We start from the raw sequence: 23,429 nt of genomic DNA, 5'->3' as shown, positions 1-23,429 counted from the left end.
TGCGGCCCGCGGAAATATGGCCAATTTTGAATGGTGTGCCCGAGAAGCCAGTTTTAAGTTTAGTTATTCTGGCATGTGGGAGCAATACCAATCCTTTTGCGTAGCAAAGCCTATACCAGTACCTGCGTGCCACTGCTATATTAGCAGGACTAACTAGCAAAATTCTGTTGCAAAATACACAATCTTATAAAAACGTGTTTATCACTGAATTCGTTTAAAGTCGGTGTGACAATAAATTTGAATAGCAATTAGCCTACAACTCGTCATTTTCGCATATAGACCCCTGACAATGCCGTAAAATCAATAACAAAAAAAAAACTTTTGTGTATACAACTACTAGAAAGGCTACGGTATATCTTAATTCAATGAAGGTGTGGACCGCGGCTTCACTCAGTGACTTGTATTTAGCTCTCCTGCAATAAAGGTTGCACACCCCTGGTCTATTCTATTATCTCAGAGTACAATATTTCACATATCATTTTTCATAACACCTCAATGAAACAGAAACGAAGCATCAAAAGCATCTTTTTGGTCTGCAAAATGGTCTGAAATGCCATTCCAGAAGCATCAATGAAAGTTGTTTCATTATATTTACTGTTTCGTGATTTTATCATCAGGTTTTGTGGCAAAAATGAGTCGAAAATCATGCTCCAATCCAGGATCGAAGATGTCCTCTTCATTTATGTTCACGAATCCAGTCCTCTGTAGAGCGTCAGTGTACCCTGTTGAATCATACATCCATTCGTCTATTAGCCCTTTTTCAACTCCCCATTTCTTTAGAGTTAGGTCCGCTCCAGACACAACCAAACCACCGGGTTTTAAGACTCGTTTTATTTCGTTCAATGCAACATCCATTTCCGGCCAGAAATGACTGCAATGAACGTGGAACACTTTGTTTATCGTTTCATTTGTAATCGACATTTTTGCAACATCTTCATTCAGGATTATGAGCTTACCATTCGCTATGTCTTTATACATCAGGTTTTGCGCCCATTTGCATATGGCTTCTGAATGATCGACCCCATACAGCAAACCATTCCCATTCTTTGAAGCGTTTTGTAAAACATACTGCAGCCCGTCTCCTGTGAAGAAGACAATGAATAAGCAATTCTTGTTTAGCATAAGTGCATAATTTTGTAATAATTTCCAAGCTTTCCACTTACCAAGGCCGAATCCAATTTCAAGTATATTTTCATCAGCATTTGGTTTTATTGCTCGAGTGGTTACTTCTTCAAGCGATTTATTATTTTTCAAGAGATATTTTTTCGTAAAGAAACCGCCAAATCCCTTCTCTGGTTTCTTAAGCTGACTTTTCATATTCTCTTTGACAAATGGAATTGATAGAAGTTTCAACATATTTAACTGCAAAAGGTTTTCGATTGCAGCGCACAGGAGTCTTTCGACAAATAACGTATACGTAATCAGTTCCAGTCAGACGCCGACTGAACTTAGTAATCTGCAGCTAAGTGCAGCAGAGCAAAACGGCGTATAAAATGAAGGGTCGCATTGTCAAATATTGACATTTCATAAATGAGTAATCGACTATCCAGCTGTATCTAATTGTTCCATAGTTATTTTGATGTTTCATGTTTATCATGAAAGTCTGATTTTAGACAGGAAGTGTACATATGAATCGTTTTGTTATTATTGTTGTGGCGGGACTGGATTGTCCTATTTTTTATTGTTTTATATTTTATCTATATTTCTTGTCTAGTGTTGCATATGCATTGGTGTGTGGAGTCTGATCTATAATTCGGCCTATAGTTAGATCCTGTTACTCGACTCCAACCACCACTGCATATATGAACTGGCTGCAGTTCGCAGCGTTCGCTCCCTTTGCTTTTGCTGTCGCTGAGTGAGGACCGTATTTTGTCGCTATTCCATTCTATCTGCTTTAATCGTGGATTTTACACTATTTTAATAAAGTCTTTCGTTTGCATCGTGAACTTCGAACCTATTTGTGTGTCTTTGCAGCACACGAGATCTTCTGAACTAATTATTACTAGACTATATTAGTGGCGAGCACCTACCGGTATTCCGGTTAAGTCGTACTGTTGCATTGTTATGTTTTTATATCGTTATGAAAAAAATCCCTTCTCTCATTTATTACTGAACTAATTTCTTTGGAATTTTCAGCGATTAAAGATTCTATATTTTGCTAGAAAGGTATTACTTTGATTCATTTCAAAAATTTCTGCGGGCTGTATGGGCCACCAAAAATTGCGCATCGCAATCCGTTAGTCGTAAACACTGCTGGACCGGTAGTCAAGCCAGATTTCATACCTGTGCTACTTTTCATTTTGGCCTTCGTTTTTGTGTGTGTGATGACGACATCAATATTAAAAATTGCGCACCTTGTGACGGTTCTGCTTTCGCGTAAAATGATATCTGGTGGTCACGTGGAGTCTTCAAAGATGTGGTACCTATAGTCTGCTGCGACAGATTGCATACCGTACTGCTTAGTTTTGGCTGTTATGTCCATATATTTGAGCATTGTTCTCTTGTTTCACTTATAATCGTTTTTTCTAGGGGTTAGGGTTAGGGCCAGATACGGGGCGCAAACTGCGGCTCATGGAAAAATTGTGCGGCCCGCGGAAATATGGCCAATTTTGAATAGTGTGCCCGAGAAACCAGTTTTAAGTTTAGTTATTTTGGCATGTGGGAGCAATACCAATCCTCTTGCGTAGCAAAGCCTCTACCAATACCTGCGTGCCACTGCTATATTAGCAAAACTAACAAGCAAAATTCTGTTGCAAAATACACAATGTTATAAAAACGTAGGTCTCACTGAATTCGTTTAAAGTCGCTGTGACAATAAATTTGAATAGCAATTACAACTCGCCATTTCCGCATAGACAGACCCATAACAATGCCGTGAGATCAATGACAAAAAAAAAGTTTTGTGTATACAACTAATATAAATGCTATATCTTAAATGACGGTGCGGACCGCGGCCTCACCCAGTGATCTGTATTTTTGCCCTCCTTTGATAAAGGTTGCAGGGCTATTCTATTATTCTACAGTACAATATTTAACATATCTACCATTTTAATAACACCTCCATGAAACAGAAACGAAGCATCAACAGATTACGTGTAGGATTATGTGTTTTAGTAGATAATATAAGTAGTGAACGTTTCATTTACGACATATTACTTTTTTCATAATATGAAAAAATATGTAATGAACCCTGCCATACATTAATACAATAAATTGATACTTTAAAGATATTTATTTTATAACTTCAAAATGATTCCTCTCGTAGTCAAACGAACATTGACACAGAAGATTTTTTACATTGACATAAAAGTTCTTCTATTTACAAAATGGTCTGCAAAGTGATTCCAGAAGCCCCAATAAAAGTTTTTTTAAAGTATTTACTGTTTCGGGATGTAAACAGCAATCAGGTTTTGTAACAAAAATGAGTCCAAAATCATGCTTCAATCCAGGATCGAAGATGTTCTCTTCATTTACGTTCACGAATTTAGTCCTCTGTACAGCGTCAGTGTACCTTGTTGAATCATTTGTAATAATTTCGTAATAATTTCGAAGCTTTTCACTTACCAAGGCCGAATCCAATTTCAAGTACATTTTCATCAGCATTTGGTTTTATTGCTCGAGCTGTTACTTCTTCAAGCGATTTATTATTTTTTCAAGAGATATTTTTTCGTAAAAAAAACGCCAAATTCTGTCGACGGTTTCCTAAGCTGACTTTTCATATTCTATTTAACAAAGGAAATTGATAGAAGTTTCAAAATTATTCACTGCATTACAAGAATCGCTGGTTTTTGATTGTTATGCACAGGCGTCTTTCGACAAATTAACGTCTATATAGACCAGGGGTCACCAACCCGTTGCCCGCGGGCACTAAGTCGCCCGAGAAGACCAAACGAGTCGCCCGCAGGTCTGTTCCAAAATTCCAAAATAAGCTTAACAACGGCGCTTATAAGTAAGCTACATCAATTAATTTTTGTCATGTTATTCTTGTATAAATCCCACTTATGTCTTATTTGAGAACTGAGAATAACACTATGTCGATTATTATGGTAACGATTATTTTAACTTTTATTTGACCTCAGTAATGTAACGGGTCATTTATTACTCTCCCAATTATGACATCACACAGATGTCACTTTCCACGAACCCGCGTTTTTTTCATGTCCGTTAATTTGTGAAGCAGCAATGCCAATAATACAATTATTGATTTCAAAGAAAAATGGCAGAAAAACGAAAGAAAACCTTCCATTTTCACGATGAATGGGAGATGGATTTTCTTTTACCATCGTAAAAACAGCTTGCGTATGTCTCATTTGCGGGTAGTCTATAGCGACGACAAACGAAGAGGCACTTCACATCTTGCCACTATCCATTGGTCAGCGCAAGCTCAAACAGCAATTTTATGTTACGAAATCAGTGTTTGGTTCAAGCCATCTTTGTGAATCAATATTTTTGACATGAACTTCACAAGGATCTAAGCACGAAATACGCAATACTGAAGAAAATCTGCAAGACCCGCTCAGAGTTACAGTGTCAAGTTACACGCAGGGGTACACAACACTGGTAGAGAGCATTAGACTAAATTTGTTCGATTTTAGTTTTCTTCTTGTTGAAAACAAGTTATTCATAATTAGTTAAATGAAGGGTGACCGCTTTGAACGCTTTGCAAATCCGAACAAATGGTCACCCTAGGTAGGTTATTGTTAAACCTTATCAAACGTGACCAAAAATATATTGGCAGGTTCAAGAAAGACTTATTTGTTTCTTTATTTTTACAATACATCTTCAACACAATGTAAATATTGCTATACAAAATTCAAACTCTGCTTATACATATAATGGTGTAAATATTAATGTGCAATAATGTTCATATAACGATGCTATTAGGTATTTTTTCCGTCAGAAGATGAACGTATGGGAATTCGAGTTTGTCGTTTCTCTTACGAATTCTTTCATCATGTTTGTCCAGTTTTTTCTTAAATTTTTCAATGCTTTTCAGAACTTCCTTCTCTGTGAAAAGCTTGATTGGATAGTTTCCAAGTAAAACCTGAAATGATGAAAAATTTGCGATGAAAAAACAAACACACGATAAACACAAGGACAAAAAAACACAAACAGTGCTCACACATATGGAGATGAAGGGCAAAAAAATAAGGAGTAGTCTACCGGTATCAAATCTCTTACAGGAGCGGTACCTGTAGTCTACTTTATCCAATACTCCCGACTTTGCAAACTATGACATTGCTGAAATACTATCGCGAAACCGTCATGAAGTGCATAGTTTTTAATTTTGTTGAAATCATCACACAAAACTTCAAAGTTGAAAACGAATCCCCAAATGCCCATAAAAATTATTGATTTAAAAGGAATAGCCTTCTAGCGATAACAACGATGTTTAACCACTGAAAATCATTAATTAAATATTGTTTTGTGAATACCAATGACTTTTCACTTACTATTTCGTCGTGATATTGCGACAAACCACTGGCCACTGATATGGATAAGCACGAAATAAACAAGTTAGGGAGAGAATCCAATATTCTTTGCATCGTAGCCTGAAAAGATGTAAATTAAAATAAAATATGACGCGATTTTACATTTTGAGAAACCTTACCAATTGAGCATAGATTTTAAATAGGGGCATCAAATGAAATCTACTGAATCAAATGTGATATTGATGATGAATGATTGAATAAAAAATGTTGAAAGCACGTTGGATATATTCGATAGGTTTTGGCTTCTATATTCGCGCGTTGACGTGATCGTGTTGGCGTAGTTTTATCACGCCCTTGCATCTGCAGCAAATACCTGGGTAACTAATCTTATACCCGACGTAAACGGGTAGCTAAACAATAGGCAATGGTTCGCCATATCATAGAGCCATGCTATCTGTTTTCCTCTCCTTCGGAATAAATGTGAAATCATATCCAAATCCTGTAAGTAGCTCTCATTCCTGGGCCCATCGTTTAGTCCAAGATAAAAAAAATGGATGGTATTGGCGGACAATAGGTATATTCTTATTTTTCGAGTTGGGTTGGTAACGTGATATACATATACAGACAAAAATATACATTTATGTCATGCCAACTAAATTTATATATAGCGCCTACTAAATATGCATATGCAGCCAATATCATATGCATATACAGCCAATTGATATGCAAATACAGCCATTTTGGAAATGTACATACACAGCCAATGTCATGTTTATACACCCAATTAGATATACATATACGGCCATTCAAGTAATGTACACAGTCAATTTCATAGGAGTAAGTATAGTCACTCAATATACACATAAATCTTGTAGTTCCGCTGTTGAAAGGTTTTTTCTTTGCAATGATCTACGTAGTTTGGAAAAATTAAAAATAAATGAGGAAAAAATATCCTAAATACCTCTCCTTGCTTGTGTGGTGGCAGTCTCATTGCAAATGGTGAGTTTGGTACATATTTATAAGTCTCGTACTGAGGGAAGTTTATGGCGGCATGCTGTACAGAACTTGTGTAAATAACACAAGTACAGATTCGAATCTGAAAAAAAAAATTGAACTGTTACGAGCAATGACACGAATGATCCCAAATTTCAAAAGCACTATTTCCACGTTTTTACGTTCATGCGAATTTACTAATATTTTTTAGATTATTATCATTACATTAGTTTTTATTTATAAACTACTTTAACTGTACAAACGTGGGGGAAGCACCTTGCGTATAACACTAGCTAAGAAAACAAATATAAGATTTTTTATGCATATTGGGAGAAGAATGATGGGCCAAAGGGGGGTTTTCAGCAAATAAGGTAGACAACCACTGGCGTATCCCATCAACTAATTAAACCAAATTTGAAATCTTATATTGGAGTGGGTTGTGCATGAGTACAGAAATATCTAAATGAAACTGGTATAACCCAATCTAGAGTTTATTTTAAGTAGGAAAGAAAATGGATTTGGTTGTAAAATTACTGTCAAATCCGTTTACAATGTGGACCTTTTAAAAGAAGCATATTATCCATTTGCCATGCTGTACCGTTAATGATTGTGCGGTATTTATTGGCCTAGACAAGTAGACGAAAGGGATATGTCCAGCCTTGCCTGATTTTCAGTGCGCCACGTAACCCTAACATGGCGAGTGAAATCTGCAGTACTGGCAAGGCGGGGGTGTTTTGATAAATCTCACATTTTTGTATTAGTGACGGCGGCTTTCTAAACAAGATCCATTTTGAATCACCACGATCTTCTTCTGTTTTCTACCATTTTTCTTTAATATGCCAAGAGATTGCCTACAATTTACCACGCACTTATAAATAATAGTAATACTATTTCTTGAACATGGCATTATTGCAGAACATTTAGTCCCCAAATATTACGATGTGATAGCCAGCAGACTAATATCTTCTTACCAGCTCTTGAATGGATGTCAACGGTACAGGAATTCCTCGTTTATTTCCATCAAACCATGCCCATCCTTTCTCCGCCACATCTTTTATAAACCATTGCAAATCTTCGTCTAATTGAATATCCTGATGAAAATAGAAAATATAACGGAAAGCGAACAATATTTTCATCACTAAAAAGCTAATCAAAGAGCTAATTCGAAATAGTCTGTCACGGCTTCCATCCATGTACATTCTCTTACCATATCGGGAATGAATTAGAAGCCTTACCAAAGTGTGACTCTGCATATGATCACAGGAAATTCGTAAGTAATTTCAAAGGAATGAATAGCTTTTAAAATATTTCTTCAAGCAAGCATGGACGTCTTACATTGTCAGAAGTGTAGTAGTGCTTTATGACATCACCAACAAAGTCTTCAATAATTTCCCACAATTCAACAGCGTCATCTCGGTAGTGAAACTTCGGCAAAAGCTTTTTGTCATCTAATCCTGTAAAGTATTTTAAAACATTTATCAATCATTTATCATTATTCAAAACAAAACATAAGACTAGTGAAATAAAAGGTGATAAATATCTGTAGCATTTATAAAACAAAGTGGAATGTTAATACGGAGTAAATCTGCTGAATGGGATTAGAACAATAATGGCGATAGCAATGTTGATTTTCTTATATAGCATACAGGTATGGTTTCAATCTTTGAAGTAACAGAGGTTTCCTACCTATAAATTTACACTGCTGAATTGCACTGTTTGAAAAATATAAAGTGATAAATAAAAATTTCCGCAACATATTAAATACTATAATTCATGTTACCCTTTTTCTTGATAACTTCTGGAATCACAAGATCATCAAAATGAAAATTCTTGTAAATTTGTCTTATTATGTTCTCTCCCTCTTAAACATAAAATGAAAGAAAATTATATAACAAAAATGGTACTACCGGTTAAGGTTAGGTTTTAAATTTATTCCGATTTTCCTCATTTTAGTTCTTTTACGAGTTCGGGAACTGTCTGTGTTAGCCAAGTTAGGAGCCAATACCCCTCTGCCCATAGGCTTCAGTCCCTTTACACAACTTGATGTAAGGTAGGCGAACAAAATTAGTTACCTCCATATTAGTACACACGATTCTGGAGCGCCACAAGAATGACGTTTTTAAAGCAAATCATGGCCAAACAGTTTTTATATCAAAATGAAACGATTCAAGAATAGCTGGAAACACTTTTACTTTGCTAGTAGTTTTTATGAGGATTGTTTTGAAATCGACGACGAAAACGTAAAGTTCTTGAGGAGAAATTTCACTGTGTATTTGCTGTAGCATCACCAGTATTACTAACTACTTAAACTGTAAATAACGGGAGTGCGACTTTAGCATAACTTTGGATAAGGCTCCATTGATTGAATAAATAAAGTACTTTTTATATATAGTAGGGAAGAAAACGAGATTTAAAATGAGGAAGAGGAGAATTTAACAAAAAGGTTGAGAACCACTGGTCCCCATTTACACCATATTAAATTAAATATGCTTATGCCCTTCAAAAATCAGGAAAATAAGAACTAGCCTTTCTATTTCAATTATAAGTGAAGAACTCACCAATTGCAATTGACTTATTTGACGCTGATTCTTTTGCCATCAAGTTTGGTCTTCCGATGGTATTGATCACTGTAACCACTTGAAGATGGGGGTGCAATAATTTATACATAGGATGAGATCGTGGAAAAGATCGGAACAACGATATTGAAAACGGCTCCATTACATTATGCGTCATAAGAAAATGATAAGACCACTAGAAGAAAAGAAAACAAATCAAGCTTGCACCATTTTCTACATCTCAGAGATCATATTAAATGATCTGACTCATCCCGATTTGTATAAGTTTAGAAACTGATAAAAACGTCAATTATTGAGTTTATGAGAGTGTGTCAATTTAGCCCATAAAGAAGTTAAAAAACTTATATCGTACTATTGTATTTATTATTATAGTAAAATGTAAATTAGGTGTCTGGTGATTATATTATTGGGTACTCCTGAAATATGTGAACCAGGATGGCGGACACCGGAACGTATTCTGTGTACCAGGTTAGGGTTAGGCCATAACTTTATTCTAATTTTCCTTATTTTGGTTCTATTTCGAGTTCGGGAACTAGCCAAGTGACTCCCGTAGTATTTGTTCCTGAAATTATGATCTAACCTGGTACACATACTACGTCCCGGTGTCCGCTATCTTGGTTCACATACCTTAAGCGCCGGCATACATGACATAATTCTACTAAATATGCACGCTCACATTATAATCAAGAATAGGAGACTTGTCATATCAGTGTTCACGCACAATTCATAAAATAGATATGAAGTAATACAAAATCCTCTTCTAATCTCCAGTTAGACGTGAATGTGTTAACAACGCACCTCATGTAAGTTTCCCATCGTCACTTTCATATACATTTTAGCAAGCATCCAATCCTCGGGTGAACTTTTTGGGGTAAAAATAGTTTCACGATCATTTGGTACAAGCTGGATAGCTATCGGAACCAAATTGTCCTCCGAATTAACATAATATAGGCAGATTGCATCGGGACAGTACAGTAGATTACCAGCAACGTCTTTGTTCCGAATTTCACCGTGAAAGATTTCGCTGTAATCACCAATGTAAACTTTTCCATCCTATAAAGTGAATTTTGTTGTTAATAATTCAGATTGAGTTGTTGTTATTTTATTCAAGTGTCAGTATATAGATCTCATCTAATTTTTGAGCTTTTATTCTTATCTTCTGCCTTATCACTTCTTATCACTGCACAATTCCGCGTTTCTCGATCGGTGAGAAATTTCTTCTCTGAAACGAATTTTGTCTTTCTTGGGGAGAAATTTTGCTGCGGTATTCTATTTCTAGTTCTTTATTATTACTATGATTCCCATTAATGCAAACATTTTAAACTGTACAAAAGTAGAAGCTCGACTTGTGCATAACACTAGCTAAAGAACAATTAAATAAACCTTTTACGCATAGTAAGAGAGAAATGAAGGAATCTTTTGTACAAAGCCCCAGTCACTAATGCGAAAATGTGAGATTTGAAAAAAACACCGCCGGCACGGTTTTAAATAACAAATTAGTAACTATCCAATCTGAGTTGAGGTTAGAGTTAAAAATGATTTGAATCTATATTCTAAACCCAAACCCAAACTGTATAATTACTAGTTTTTTTTTTTTTTTTGAGCGTTGGCGGTTTTTTTTTATTTGCGGGACCTTTGTATAAAACATCCATATAAATATTTCCAAAATAAGCGAATTTAAACCAAAAATGTTGAAATTAATAGATCAAACATCTCGTATTAATTACTGATATTATGAGAAATATGATAAGTTTCATACACTGCTTTAGCATTTGATAATGTTTGTATTATACTTCGTCGCTTTCGTTTAAGACTAAAGAAAATTTTTTGCGCTGTTGAAGCAGCGTCAAGGTCATTTTCGTCTGAAAACTAGTCAATAAACCCAAAACGGACGTATCATATTTAATACAATGGCTATTAGCATCTTCAAGACACTCATACCTTCATTTCTTCTTGAAGAGAGTATCCACCAATCAGTTCTCGAACGTCATCGTCCGTTATTTTACATACTTCTGGAAGTTTTGTGCATCTGCGTCAAAAATAAAGTACAGATAAAGTAGGAATCTGATTTTACATCGCGATAGTGTGGATTTTATTGAAATGAATAGAACCAAATATTAGAAAAACTGTCAGTTTTATCTGGGCGAGGTGTCCTGCTGATTTCCAACTCATCATAAATAGTATTGTTCGCGTCAGGGCATATATAAAAAATATAGTTTTATCTGGTCATAAGTGTTTGGTTAGCAATACAAACAAAAATATCTACATTCGGGGTTAGTTTTTTTTTTTTTATACGAAACGTAAGCCTTTTAATTTGCTGCGAACAAGGCCCTGTACATCTAACGTTATGTAAGAAGCTACGCCTATCGAGAAGAACCGGAATCCTTGCCATTGTGGCGCCCAAAATTCGAGTTATAAAATTAGGTGGAAGCTTGTTATTTTTAATTGTGAATGTATTTCCAATATTCTAAAAAAGTGTTCACAAACCTTTCTATTGAAATTGGTGTGATTCCATTGAGTTGCTGACGTCCAAACTCCTCATCACTCTGCCATCTTCAATAAGAAACAAATAAATTAACAAATCTTTATCTAAACGAGGGAATGATGGAAATGGCGTATTGAACCAAACAATCACTACCTATATGCAGAATATTAGAAGTAGTTTTTTAGTTAGTATATTTTAATGTTTGGAAGCGTAATAAGTTTCCATCTTGTGTTTTTCAGAAGCAATACCAATGCTTAAATCAGTGGTTTTTAACCTTTTATTTATCGCGTGATCGCGGCCCCCTTCAGGACCTGTGGCCTCCCTCTAACTGTTCCGTGGCCCAATTAGGAGCCATGGACCCCCGGTTGGGAAACAAACATTGATCTAAAATAAAATCTATCTAGAGTCTAGACGTACTCAGTCGGCGGTAATCATATCTGAGGGAGGTTTTCAATTTTTCGAAAGAGGAAATTTTTGCTTTGTATTTGTGTGTAGTATAACTGACATCTTTTACTTATTTGAAACTGTACCGAAGTCGTATATATGTCGAGAGTATGTTGCAAGTATCTAATCATCCACTAAATATTGATGAACAAACGGAAGCGGAGTTTTACTCATACCATGGAGGAATGAAAAGTTTCAAAATCAGCAAAGAGGGGAATGTAGCAAAAAAGGTTAAGAATCACTGATTTTCCTTTGGTAAATACCATGTTTGATCACCATAGTTCATCCGAAAAAGTCCATAAGGAAATTGTTCTTAATTTCTTCTCTAAATGCGTAATATAAATCATATATAAATGATATTCAACACGATAAGTATTCCACATGCCTCATGCTTTTTCAGATATTCAACAATACTCAAATGTTTTAAATTCCTGCACCTGTCCAAATGAGAAGATCTTTCTTTGCCGTCTTCAAATGAAGCATAGAGTTCGTGAAAACTTTCCAGACTGTCCAATTTAAGCTGTTGGCCTTAACAGAAAAATATAAACAAAATATATTGAAACGAGATTATAGACACTTGGTATTTATGCTACATGTGCAATGGAAATAATAGTTAACTGATTTATCGCAAGAAAGCTTAGACAAGTAGACATTCTGTGCATTTTGAGTCATTTTCCTATTAATAACATACCAATAATAACGCAATGTTGTATTATACAAAGACACAATGTTGGATATCCCAATACTAGCAATTGGAACCTACTTTGTGCAAGTCCCATAGCTTTCTTTGCACCATTTTCTATGTCGTTTTCTGCAAAAGAACTTATCCAACTCTCTGTAGGTCGAAATGTCAATGGCATTTCTTCAACTGTATTCGCATTCATGAAACGTGGCATTCTTCGACCTAAGTCCTCAGGTCCGGGAGGAGAAGACCATTGAATTTTAGCCTGCGCTTTTTCGACTTCAAGTTTTCGCATCTCTAAGACATCTTTGTTTCGGATCTTATGCGTAAGCAATGCTAAGAGAGAGAAAAGTTCCCAACATCATCTATATATATATAGTAATGGAATCAAACAGGTATTTCTGAAATGTTTTTTTTTAGAATTTCAGACTCACGGCATTCAACTATTTATTACAGGTAGAGTAATTATTTTATGAATTTTTTATCAGTATATTTCCAGTTTTCTCAGATGACTACGGCAACCATGCTTTCTGAATCTCTTTCTTGGTATGACTGCTGCTCGATCGTTAATCAGAGCTTCGTTGTTTTCTATTTTATCTAATGAGAACTTGTTGTTTTGTCATATTGTGCTATCAAATCTATTGTATCGCTTTGCAGCACACGAAAGCCTTTTCTGACTTGGCGAGCATACTCCCGTGCTTATTCGTGGAACCGCACCGCTCCATTACGAGTTCGGGGACTGTCTGTGTTAGCTAAGTGAATATACCCCCATAAGTTTCAGTTTCTCCACACAATTTGATGTAGAGTAGGCGAACAAAATTATTTACCTCCATATTGGTACACACACCTCTGGAGCGCCGGAAAACAATTTTGCACTGAAATTATGTAATAATAATAATTTTATGATAAATTTTGTTTTCTCACCTTCTCCGCAAGTGACTGAAATTTCATCTTCAATCCAATCATACACTGGAAACGTGACTTCTTCGTTTTTGTATTTCACCACAATGGTTCTCACAGCCCAAGGATCTTTTCCAGTATGTTGAAGAAGACCTAAATTATTGGGCTTCGGTGAGTGTTTAAACTTCTCGATTGGTCAAAGTTTATTCTAGACATTTACCAATTCAGAAATTTGGACGGAATAAATATTCAAATCATGCATATACTCTGTGAACAATCATGTCGTGCCATAGAATTTTGACCGGAAAGCACGATTTAGCTTCATAATACCATACCTATACCTTCTACCTGAGACTAGCCACGGGACCACAGTTACCAAGTCGTCAGAATGTCAGGAAAACTCATTATTATCGGAAGTATCGAATAATTTCCTTTGTTGTTTAATATATTCAAATTGGTACATCCCAGATTAAATGATGTGCCCGTATCTACCCTGAACTCTGACTTTTCAACCCCGGATCATTTTCAATATTTTATAGTCAAATTCCGGCAATATATATAAAAAATATAGCTTAAATCACAACAAAAATCTCTTCGCTTTAGCCGACAAATGCATTGCAATCGCTTCTTTTCTCAAAACACTCAGAGTAAATATCAGAACGTTTGCACAAATATATATTTTTAGAATAATACGGATTTCGATATGTAATCCTCTCTTATGCAACCTTAAACCAAGATGGCGGACACCGGAATGTGGTATGTGTACCAGGCAGGGATTAGGCCATAATTTCAGGTATAAATACCCCGGGAGTCACTTGGCTAGTTCCTGAACTCGTAATAGAACTAAAATAAGGAAAATTGGAATAAAATTATGGCTTAACCTTGACCTGGTACACATACTACGTTTCGGTGTCCGCCATCTTGGTTCACATACTTCGGAAGTACCATCTTACTGCATATAATAACAAATGCAAGTATAAGCAGAATCGCACTCACGCAGTTTAACAATAATTGGAAGTCCAACATCCATCGCGTTTATTTCAAAAACATCGGTTTCTCCACGTCTGAATGACAAATCTCCATCTTCCCTCAATATTTTTTCCTCCGTTCTTCTTCCACTCTCTCCAGTTAAAACCACTGAAACGGTATTGGTAGTTCCTTCTGCCCCAACATACGCCTTTGATGTCTAGAATTCAAAAAACAGGATTTTGTACTTTCAAAGTGATTTATTTTAAAATATATAGCATTTTACATTTGAATTGATAAAAAGAAAAAGTGGGCAATGAATCCCATAGCGCCCGCAGATATATTTGAAATAAAAGAAAGTAATAGCCTTCTAGGGAAAAATCTTTATCCACTGAAAATTTCAAAGCAATTGGTCCAGTAGTCAAGAAAAAAAACAGCAGCAACAAGAATACTAACAACAACAATTTAACAACAAAACGATCCATAGCTCCATTTCGTGTCCAACAAATACAAATCCTATATAAGCATCGCCAGGTTATAAGAGTTGGATAAACCCAATCTTTTGAAGTCTTGCTACTGCCATCAGTCTTGCTTGTATTTTAGTTATGTATATTACCCACCATTGACAATCCTCAAGTAGCCACTCAAATATATATACTAATAAATTCCAACTCATATATACTAGTTGAATTTAAATACCCATTTTAATGGCAGATTTATTATTTTAAATCATCGTAAAAATCTAAGGGTGACTAAGGGATACTGAGGTAATAAATTACAATGCAAAATATGTTTCTCACCGTTACGATTATTTGATATCTGGCAGATTGTGGCCCCATCCTAGGTCTTTTGTTTGGCGAATAGTTCATTGTTACGTTAGTCGATGCACTAAACTTACTGCACTAAAACATGGAAAGTAACAGCAAATTTTGTACATTTCTTGCACCAATGCAGCAATGAATATACTAATGAATTCGTTGAAAATTATTGCACGAAAATAGAATTATTAGACAAAATAATATTTGTGAGTAAGCTGTCTTAATTAAGCCAAAGAACGCTCTTACGCTCGTACTAAACCCGATATATATAACGGCTGTAGATCCAATAATATAATTTTGAGTTTTCAAATTATGGTAGCAACTGAAACTTCTTTGCTCTTTTATACCTCATGAAAAAACCTGTGAGTTCAATAATACTAGATCCTATGGACCTCCTGAAGTATGCGCGCCAAGATGGCGCACAACCTGAACCCAGGTTGTGTACAAAGTTGGGGTTCAGGTTGTGCGACATCTTGGTGCGCATACTTCGGGAGTACCGATCCTATTTTCAATCTGCAAAAACTGACTGTATGCTATTTTACAAGCTTCAACATACCATCCTCATCTTTGTACTTTTCGTTATTTAATAAATATCATTCGCAGGGCTAGGTAATTATAGTAAACTTTTTTTTAAATTTCAAAATGAAAAATTACCTCTATACCTAGATCAAGTCACGTCTGTCAACATTTTCTAACTGCTCTTTCGCGATAACAATTTGTCATCTGCAGGAAATCCAAGCTGACAAGACGCGAAAACGACGCTTCACTTCGTGATGTATACGTCAGTAACCGTGCCAGTGGCTAAATCGAACAAGCTTCCGCTCTTTGGCGTCTACAGCAAACAGCATATCTAAGCCACAGATATCATTTGTACATATGACATTCTCTTGTAAAATTGCAACAATTTGTAGATTTGTTAGCGTTCATCTTGTTATCTTGATTTCATATTTCTCGCATTGTTTATTTAACATTTCGGTTGAAATATATATTCAAAATTCAATGAAATCTTCAAAGATTTATAGGTTTTTTATTAATTTTGTAAACCAGAGAATTTTAGAAGTTTATTTTATATATATATAAGTATATTTGCGTTATTTGACCGTCGAAAATAAACTCTTAAAACTAAATGCCCATAATTAATGCAATATGGAATCATTCGTTTTGATTTTCCCTACCAAAGCCGTCAGCCTAAAATGGACAGTCTGGAAAGTTTTCGTGAACTTCATGCTTCAATAACATCATCCTAATTTATATTCACCAGTAAATATCGCCGGGCTCACAGATTTTTCGGTCCACGTACATTTCGGCCAATACACGCTCAATATGGGAAGCTGTTATTATTGTGGTTGTTATGGTATCCTTGTTATTAAAATTCTCATTTTTTGTTGAGAAAAAATCGCTTTACTCTCTATACACTGGACAAACAGATTTAAAATGTTCTGTGGTTGAATATTGTATTTGTCGCTAGAAAGCTATTACATTCATTTGTTTTAAAAATGGCGTCTATGTGATTCGTTTCTTTTGTGAGTCTTCGTGTCCATAAATTTGAGCATTGCTCTATTGTTCTTGTGATTATTATCGCATCTGGCATTATTGGACACGTTTAGTGGCCATAACGATCGTTTCAAAATTTTGTTGTTATTGTTATTTTCTTTCGTCATTATCATTAAAAAATCGCTTTTCTCTTCAAATACTGGACCAATTGCTTTGGAATTTTCAGTGGTTCAAGATTGATTTTTTTGCCAGAAGGCTATTACTTTCATTTATTCCTGAATTTTCTATGAATCTTATGAGATCTAATATTTCATCCAAAATTGCGCTGTATTCATTTTTAATTATGGGAACACGGTTTTTAATCCGCCAAGCGTGACGGCTGACTGTGAAAATTCTTGCGACTGAAAACCCGGAACTTTTTGAGGGTACGGTACCGGTAACGTCAAAAGTAAACCCTGCTTCGCTCTAGTCCACGTGTCCATATATTTGAGCGTTGCTCTCTTGTTATTTTTGATGTCACAATTAAGGAAAGTGAAGGCGAAGTTGATGTTCCAAATCGAACAACACGATATATTGCATCACGCTCCAATCGATACTGTGTAGGCCGTGTTTGTAATTACATATGCATGATATTGCCTAATATGATCAAAACCTACAAATTTCATTTTGTGCAAAATGCTTCCTCGCCCCCTCACTGATGAATCATAATCTTGCGAACCGATTGATAGATGATAAGGAAGGAAATTAGTTCGATTAAGTAAACCAATAGATTAATTTTCTGCAATAACCACTAAACATGACATGCGTTCAATGATTTATTAAAATAGTGCTCTTTGGTGGTTATATCATATTGATTACCGATCATTCGCCTAATCTTTTTAGCCATCAGTAAGGTGATATTCGTGGCATCATCCTTACTGCTTTACTCGCGTCGCATGATGTCGCTGTTTAACTTTACTTTGTCTCCGAATGTTTACATGTTTATTTGTTTTCTTCGCTACGCAATCTCGCGTTGTAGTTTAGACATATAACCCTTTTATCCGTTTAAAGATAGTTTCTTATTGAGACCACATGCTCATTTACTACAAAATGTACAGCGCCAATACCATTATTTCGAACATTGTAAACATATTCTTATTCTATGATGATTACGAAGACAGTGTTTCGTTTCCTCGTCGTTCCCCGTTTCTTTATTTACCGCGTGGTATTGCCCTAGAGTTAGACCATTCTTGTCACTGTGTTGTTGATACCCTTTTTTCAATTGTTTCTTATATGTGTCTTACTTGCATACCCGCCAGATTGGCATGGAATGACTTCATCCCTGTTTTTATTGTTTTCCTTATAACGATATACCGGAGGTGCAAGTTTTAATTAGATGGATACTTGATGTCACTGTTAGGTATCTGTTACATTGAGAATCGCATTCACTTGATTTTTGTATTGACTTAAACATTGCGTCTGTTTAACTTGTGTAGTAATTTATTTGTTATTGTTGACGCCGTAATTTCCCTTGATTGACAGTGTGCTTCTACACACTTTGTTACGAAACAATTGAGAGAGTCTTCGTGGCAATTGCTTGCCCAGACATGTCTCGCTTAGACATGGATAGTTTCGGTAATTTGCTTTAGATAGCGCTTTACTTTTGCAGAGAATGGCGCTCGTTTCGTTGTAATTTGTAAATAAGTTAAACTTGTTCAGCGACCTTGGCTTCTGTTTTGACTGTAGGACGATTAAATATTGTAGATTATGGCTGCCCACATAGGCCTATCTTAGGGATATTTTATGAGCATTAAATGGCCTTTTGTGATTGATTTTACAGTTATAGTTTATTTGATTGATTTGTTCGGATTTCATTGACGAATGATTTCATGTTCAACTTATGATAATTTAAGCCTGGAATAGCAGACAAATTCGGTATGTTATAATTTGTAACTCTTTCTGATTTGAAGACTGCAAGTTATTCAATAGTAATTTGGTTCGACTTAATAATTAACTATGTTTGATAATTATGTTCATAAATTTGAGTAGGCTTTCTAAAGGCCGAATTGTGTATGATTAATTATTTATTGCAAGTATTTTGTATTGATTTGTTTTTACGTTTGTATTAAGATAACCGTGTCAACTGTATACTTCGAGTTGTGTGTTTTTCTGGATTGAGGATACAAACTTGGGGCTTGAAAGACCGCGTTATTGAACTGTTAATAAATATCTAGTGTGCAGTCGGTGTCGTCCAGGTCACAAAGAACGACTGTTACATTAAAAGTATGTCAATAATTGTTTGCAATTCTTTACTGGTTAGTAATTTGGAAGTTTCATTAGGTTCAAATTAGGTCTAATTATCTGTGATTTTACGAACTGAAATATACGAATTTTCATAAAAATTGAAAATTGGATTAAAATGTGAGAGTGAGCACGTTTTAACTATTTAGTCTTACGGCTACGTTTTTCGGTCCACAGCATTGCACGTTAAATTCTCATGATGTAATGAATGGGGAAGACATTGGCAAACTGGAAATATAACAGTTATCCGAAACTATAGTAGCCCCTTACCTAACCCTGACTGTTCGTGCAGAGCAGTTACACAAAGTAAATGAGTAAATGCTATTACATTATAAATTTGAGAATCTGCTACTGACCAATGAAAGAGAATTCTTGATTTTGACACGTCGTCAGCCTTTGTAAATCTTGCACACTTTTTAATAGTGGAACATTTGTCAATTTTTCTTTGATAGCGAATAAAATGTGCGAAAGGTTAAGAACCTTCGCTAGGCCGTTGATAATAAAAATTGCATTCACGCTCTGTATTCGTTGTAATAAAATATTTTAATATATCTAAACATATCAACCAGTTCAGTGCACATGAATTCAGTAACAATAATGGATGAAAAATTTCTATATATTGAAATATGAAATTTTTGCTTAGACGAAACTTTTCTTGACTTTAAAACTACGTTCAAATCGAAGGCTTGTAATATCATCTGATTCTCAATAGCCCAGCTAGATTATACCAAAGTGTCTATAAACCAAGTGAGGACAACCATTGGTAACGTTATAAGCGCTCGTGTGACGTCACACCACCCATTTTGTGTCCAGAGTTCTATCGCTGTATGATCCTAACTAAGTGATTTAAACAGCTGATTAAAAAAAACGATGCTCAATAATTTGGACCAAACTTTCGCAGCGGCAAAACGAATGAACATTCTTCTGAAAATTTATTTATCCGCAGATGTTCTCAGATAATTCGGCTCAGCGGTATGGTCAGCATATACGAAGTTAAGGTTAAAGTCTTCCAACTTCCCTCGATAAATCAACAACCCGATAAGACCAAAATATTAAACAAAAAGATACACATTTTCTCAAGTTATAATAAAATTCCTGGTGTTATTATGGCTACTTGCACAGAACCTATTTTAACAAACTGACAGAACTACAATACAACCGTAGTAGTATATATTTACGATACAACTTATACTACAGAAACTTGCACTATTTTTGCGGTACATGTCATGATATTAAAATATGCGTATCGCAAATTTTCAACGAGGTGTAGCCTACATTGCCAAAATAATATCCAAAAAATATACTACATGAATGGAATGAAAGACAACGGCGTATATCACGTTTACAAGAACATATAATAATCTGGAGTGTATAAAATAATATATTATTTATTTGACTTGATCTCTTGCCGCAGGTCTAGCATACCGTTTTCAATAATTTTATTTGCCTCCACTTTTGCGTGAATATTCAACCTTAAATTGAGAAAACGTTTCAAAATTTTAAAAGCGATATTGTGGCAAGATTGGAAATTATATTTCAAGCAACTTTATCTGTCAGAAAAGTAACAGGCGAACATATATTAAGAAAGGTATTAATATTTGCGCGAAATATAGTTTATACTCTGCGCAAAAATACGATTACTTTTTTGGATGGGTGGCCCAAATATTGGGTAAAACCATTAATTTTCAAATATTTATATGATTTTACATTTTTCGACGCAAAAGAATCGAAATATCCTGCCAATAATAAGTTGATAAGAGATGCAGCACCAGTCGCGGCGGCTGGTTTTTAAATTTTGTACCTTATAATGTACATGCTTCGATGAAATTCATTAGGCCGCACACTGTGCTAGCCATGAGTCGTTTACATTCTATAATTTTTGGAGCAACTGTTGCAACAGCCAGGTATCATAATACCAGTTCAAATAGTACCTTATTTAAACGTATGCATTATGTTAATGACGTTTCGCACTTGCGAAGGAAAGCGATATGTTTTTGTCATACAGAACGTTGCTACGTTGCGACGTAATTGCGTAACGAAGTAATTAGGTAACGTTGTTGTTTTACTCAAGTTTGCGCAGTGGACATGTCAAGAATTGGAGAACATTGAATGAAACAGCTTATACAATTTTACTGATGCACGATAAATTCTATCTAATGTCGAAAGCTATCTTTAACCTCGCAACATAATCGCAACATTTCACCTCCATCTCATAAGTATAATTAGTCTCCTAGATTATGTCTTCCTAGTCTCCTAGATATGAGGTTTCAAAGTTGCATAACTCACACGGGATGATAAGATAACTATCGCAACTTTCACGAAACCGCACGATACCAGTATGATTCCACGAGGCAAATAGCAAAAGACAAATGATGAAATTACCCCAATAAAATGCAAAACAGTAAAAAATCTTCAAACAAATTGACGAACGAGACCTTCTGGCGAATCTGAAACAAACCGACGATGTCGTGTTCACCTTATTTTTTGGACACAAAATGGCGTCCGATATGCACCATTGCACTCGGTGTCTCCACTTGGTTTATAGTCATTTTGGATTATACCGAATAGTAATACAAATCGAACCCTTCCTATTTTTTGTTTTAGAAAAAATGGAAAACTTGCATTGCAGCTAACGACTATCGTTACATTTGTGGCTTCGAAAGTTACGTGATAGATATAGAAAGTGTGTCATGTTAATGCAGCTTACCCTGCTGTTAGTGATTTCGATACAAAACAAAACCTGTTCTTATAATTTCGAATCTCATTACTGGCTATACCACACTTCTCAAAATATCCATTAAACTTTCATTCCATTTTTTTTCACACTGCATTTATTATATATCAAAAAGTTTTCGCCAAATGACCAATGAATGAAATATTTTAAAATGTTTTACTAGTAACTATTAATACGAATTTAACTTAATCCATATTGTGAGAATTTTATGTGTTGAGCAAGCATATTTAGAAACATTTTCTGTGGACAATAGATGGACCAGCTTCATCGTATTCTTGTTTTGAGATCCACATTTGTTGGAAGGTTGAGAGAGAAGCAAGGATTGATCCTCCGATCCAGACGGAGTATTTTCTTTCTGGTGGAGCGATGATCTTGATTTTCATTGTACTTGGTGCAAGAGCAGTGATTTCCTTTTGCATACGATCAGCAATACCAGGATACATTGTGGTTCCTCCAGAGAGAACGTTGTTGGCGTATAAGTCCTTACGAATATCAATATCGCACTTCATGATAGAATTGTAAGTTGTTTCGTGAATGCCGGCTGATTCCATTCCTGAAAATTGCAGAAACGTCGTTTGAGTCTCGTGAATAATTATTGACATATGGCTAATTATTCTCAACTATTATGAAATTTAATACTGAATGAATAAAGTATATGGTTCAACTTACCGATGAAAGATGGTTGAAAAAGAGTTTCTGGGCATCGGAATCTTTCGTTTCCAATAGTGATAACTTGTCCGTCAGGAAGTTCATAGCTTTTTTCGAGTGAGGTTGATGAAGCAGCAGTCGCCATTTCTTGTTCAAAGTCAAGTGCCACATAGCACAGTTTTTCTTTGATATCACGGACAATTTCACGTTCAGCAGTTGTAACGAAAGAATATCCTCTTTCAGTGAGAATTTTCATCAAATAGTCAGTGAGATCACGACCAGCCAAGTCGAGACGAGCAATTGCGTGAGGAAGAGCGTATCCTTCGTAGATTGGTACGTTGTGTGAAACACCATCGCCAGCATCCATGACGATACCTATGAAATAAGGTATTTATTTATTATTTATTGCTGACAATGTTGTTTATGAGGTCATGTATATCGCTTATTTAGCCTTGAACTTACCAGTGGTTCTTCCAGAAGCATAGAGTGAAAGCACAGCTTGGATTGCAACGTACATTGCTGGTACATTGAATGTTTCAAACATAATTTGAGTCATCTTCTCACGATTAGCTTTGGGATTGAGTGGAGCTTCAGTGAGAAGAGTTGGATGTTCTTCTGGTGCGACTCGCAGTTCGTTGTACATTGTGTGATGCCAGATCTTTTCCATGTCATCCCAGTTAGTGATGATTCCGTGTTCAATTGGATATTTGAGAGTAAGAATACCTCTCTTGCTTTGGGCTTCATCTCCAACGTAGCTGTCTTTCTGTCCCATTCCTACCATCACACCTTGATGTCGTGGTCTTCCAACAATAGAAGGGAACACAGCTCTTGGAGCGTCATCTCCTGCAAAACCAGACTTTACTAATCCAGATCCGTTGTCGCAGACGATTGCGGTTTGATCTTCTTCACCGTCAGACATTTTGATTTTATAGTTAGTGGTATTGAAGCTTAGGAATCGAATTGAACTTTGGAATGAT

The 23,429-nt window shown here is 35.5% G+C and overlaps 3 protein-coding genes across 3 annotated transcripts; all 3 read right to left on the bottom strand.

The window, feature by feature from the left end:
* Positions 1 to 591: 591 nt before the first annotated feature.
* On the bottom strand, positions 592 to 1,356 carry LOC120343504 (uncharacterized). The gene has a single exon (XM_078110728.1). The coding sequence runs from the start codon at positions 1,354 to 1,356 to the stop codon at positions 592 to 594; it is 765 nt and encodes a 254-aa protein (XP_077966854.1).
* A 3,383-nt stretch (positions 1,357 to 4,739) lies between these two features.
* Positions 4,740 to 15,437, bottom strand: LOC120342283 (allene oxide synthase-lipoxygenase protein-like). Its single transcript, XM_039411052.2, has 15 exons — positions 15,279 to 15,437; positions 14,509 to 14,698; positions 13,537 to 13,665; positions 12,694 to 12,948; positions 12,368 to 12,458; positions 11,489 to 11,554; positions 10,943 to 11,030; positions 9,800 to 10,054; positions 8,984 to 9,176; positions 8,206 to 8,286; positions 7,761 to 7,879; positions 7,397 to 7,516; positions 6,394 to 6,528; positions 5,454 to 5,552; positions 4,740 to 5,044 (listed from the first exon to the last, which is right to left on the bottom strand). The coding sequence occupies exons 1-15, from the start codon at positions 15,345 to 15,347 to the stop codon at positions 4,865 to 4,867; spliced, it is 2,070 nt and encodes a 689-aa protein (XP_039266986.2). The 5' UTR covers positions 15,348 to 15,437; the 3' UTR covers positions 4,740 to 4,864.
* Positions 15,438 to 21,954: 6,517 nt separating this feature from the next.
* Positions 21,955 to 23,429, bottom strand: LOC120342130 (actin, muscle). Its single transcript, XM_039410823.2, has 3 exons — positions 22,915 to 23,429; positions 22,474 to 22,827; positions 21,955 to 22,357 (listed from the first exon to the last, which is right to left on the bottom strand). The coding sequence occupies exons 1-3, from the start codon at positions 23,369 to 23,371 to the stop codon at positions 22,032 to 22,034; spliced, it is 1,137 nt and encodes a 378-aa protein (XP_039266757.1). The 5' UTR covers positions 23,372 to 23,429; the 3' UTR covers positions 21,955 to 22,031.

Source organism: Styela clava, chromosome 3 (assembly GCF_964204865.1).
Source record: "Styela clava chromosome 3, kaStyClav1.hap1.2, whole genome shotgun sequence".
Classification (NCBI taxonomy): Eukaryota; Metazoa; Chordata; class Ascidiacea; order Stolidobranchia; family Styelidae; genus Styela; species Styela clava.
The sequence above is the reverse complement of the archived record's forward strand: the minus strand, read 5'-3'. Positions and strand labels throughout refer to the sequence as shown.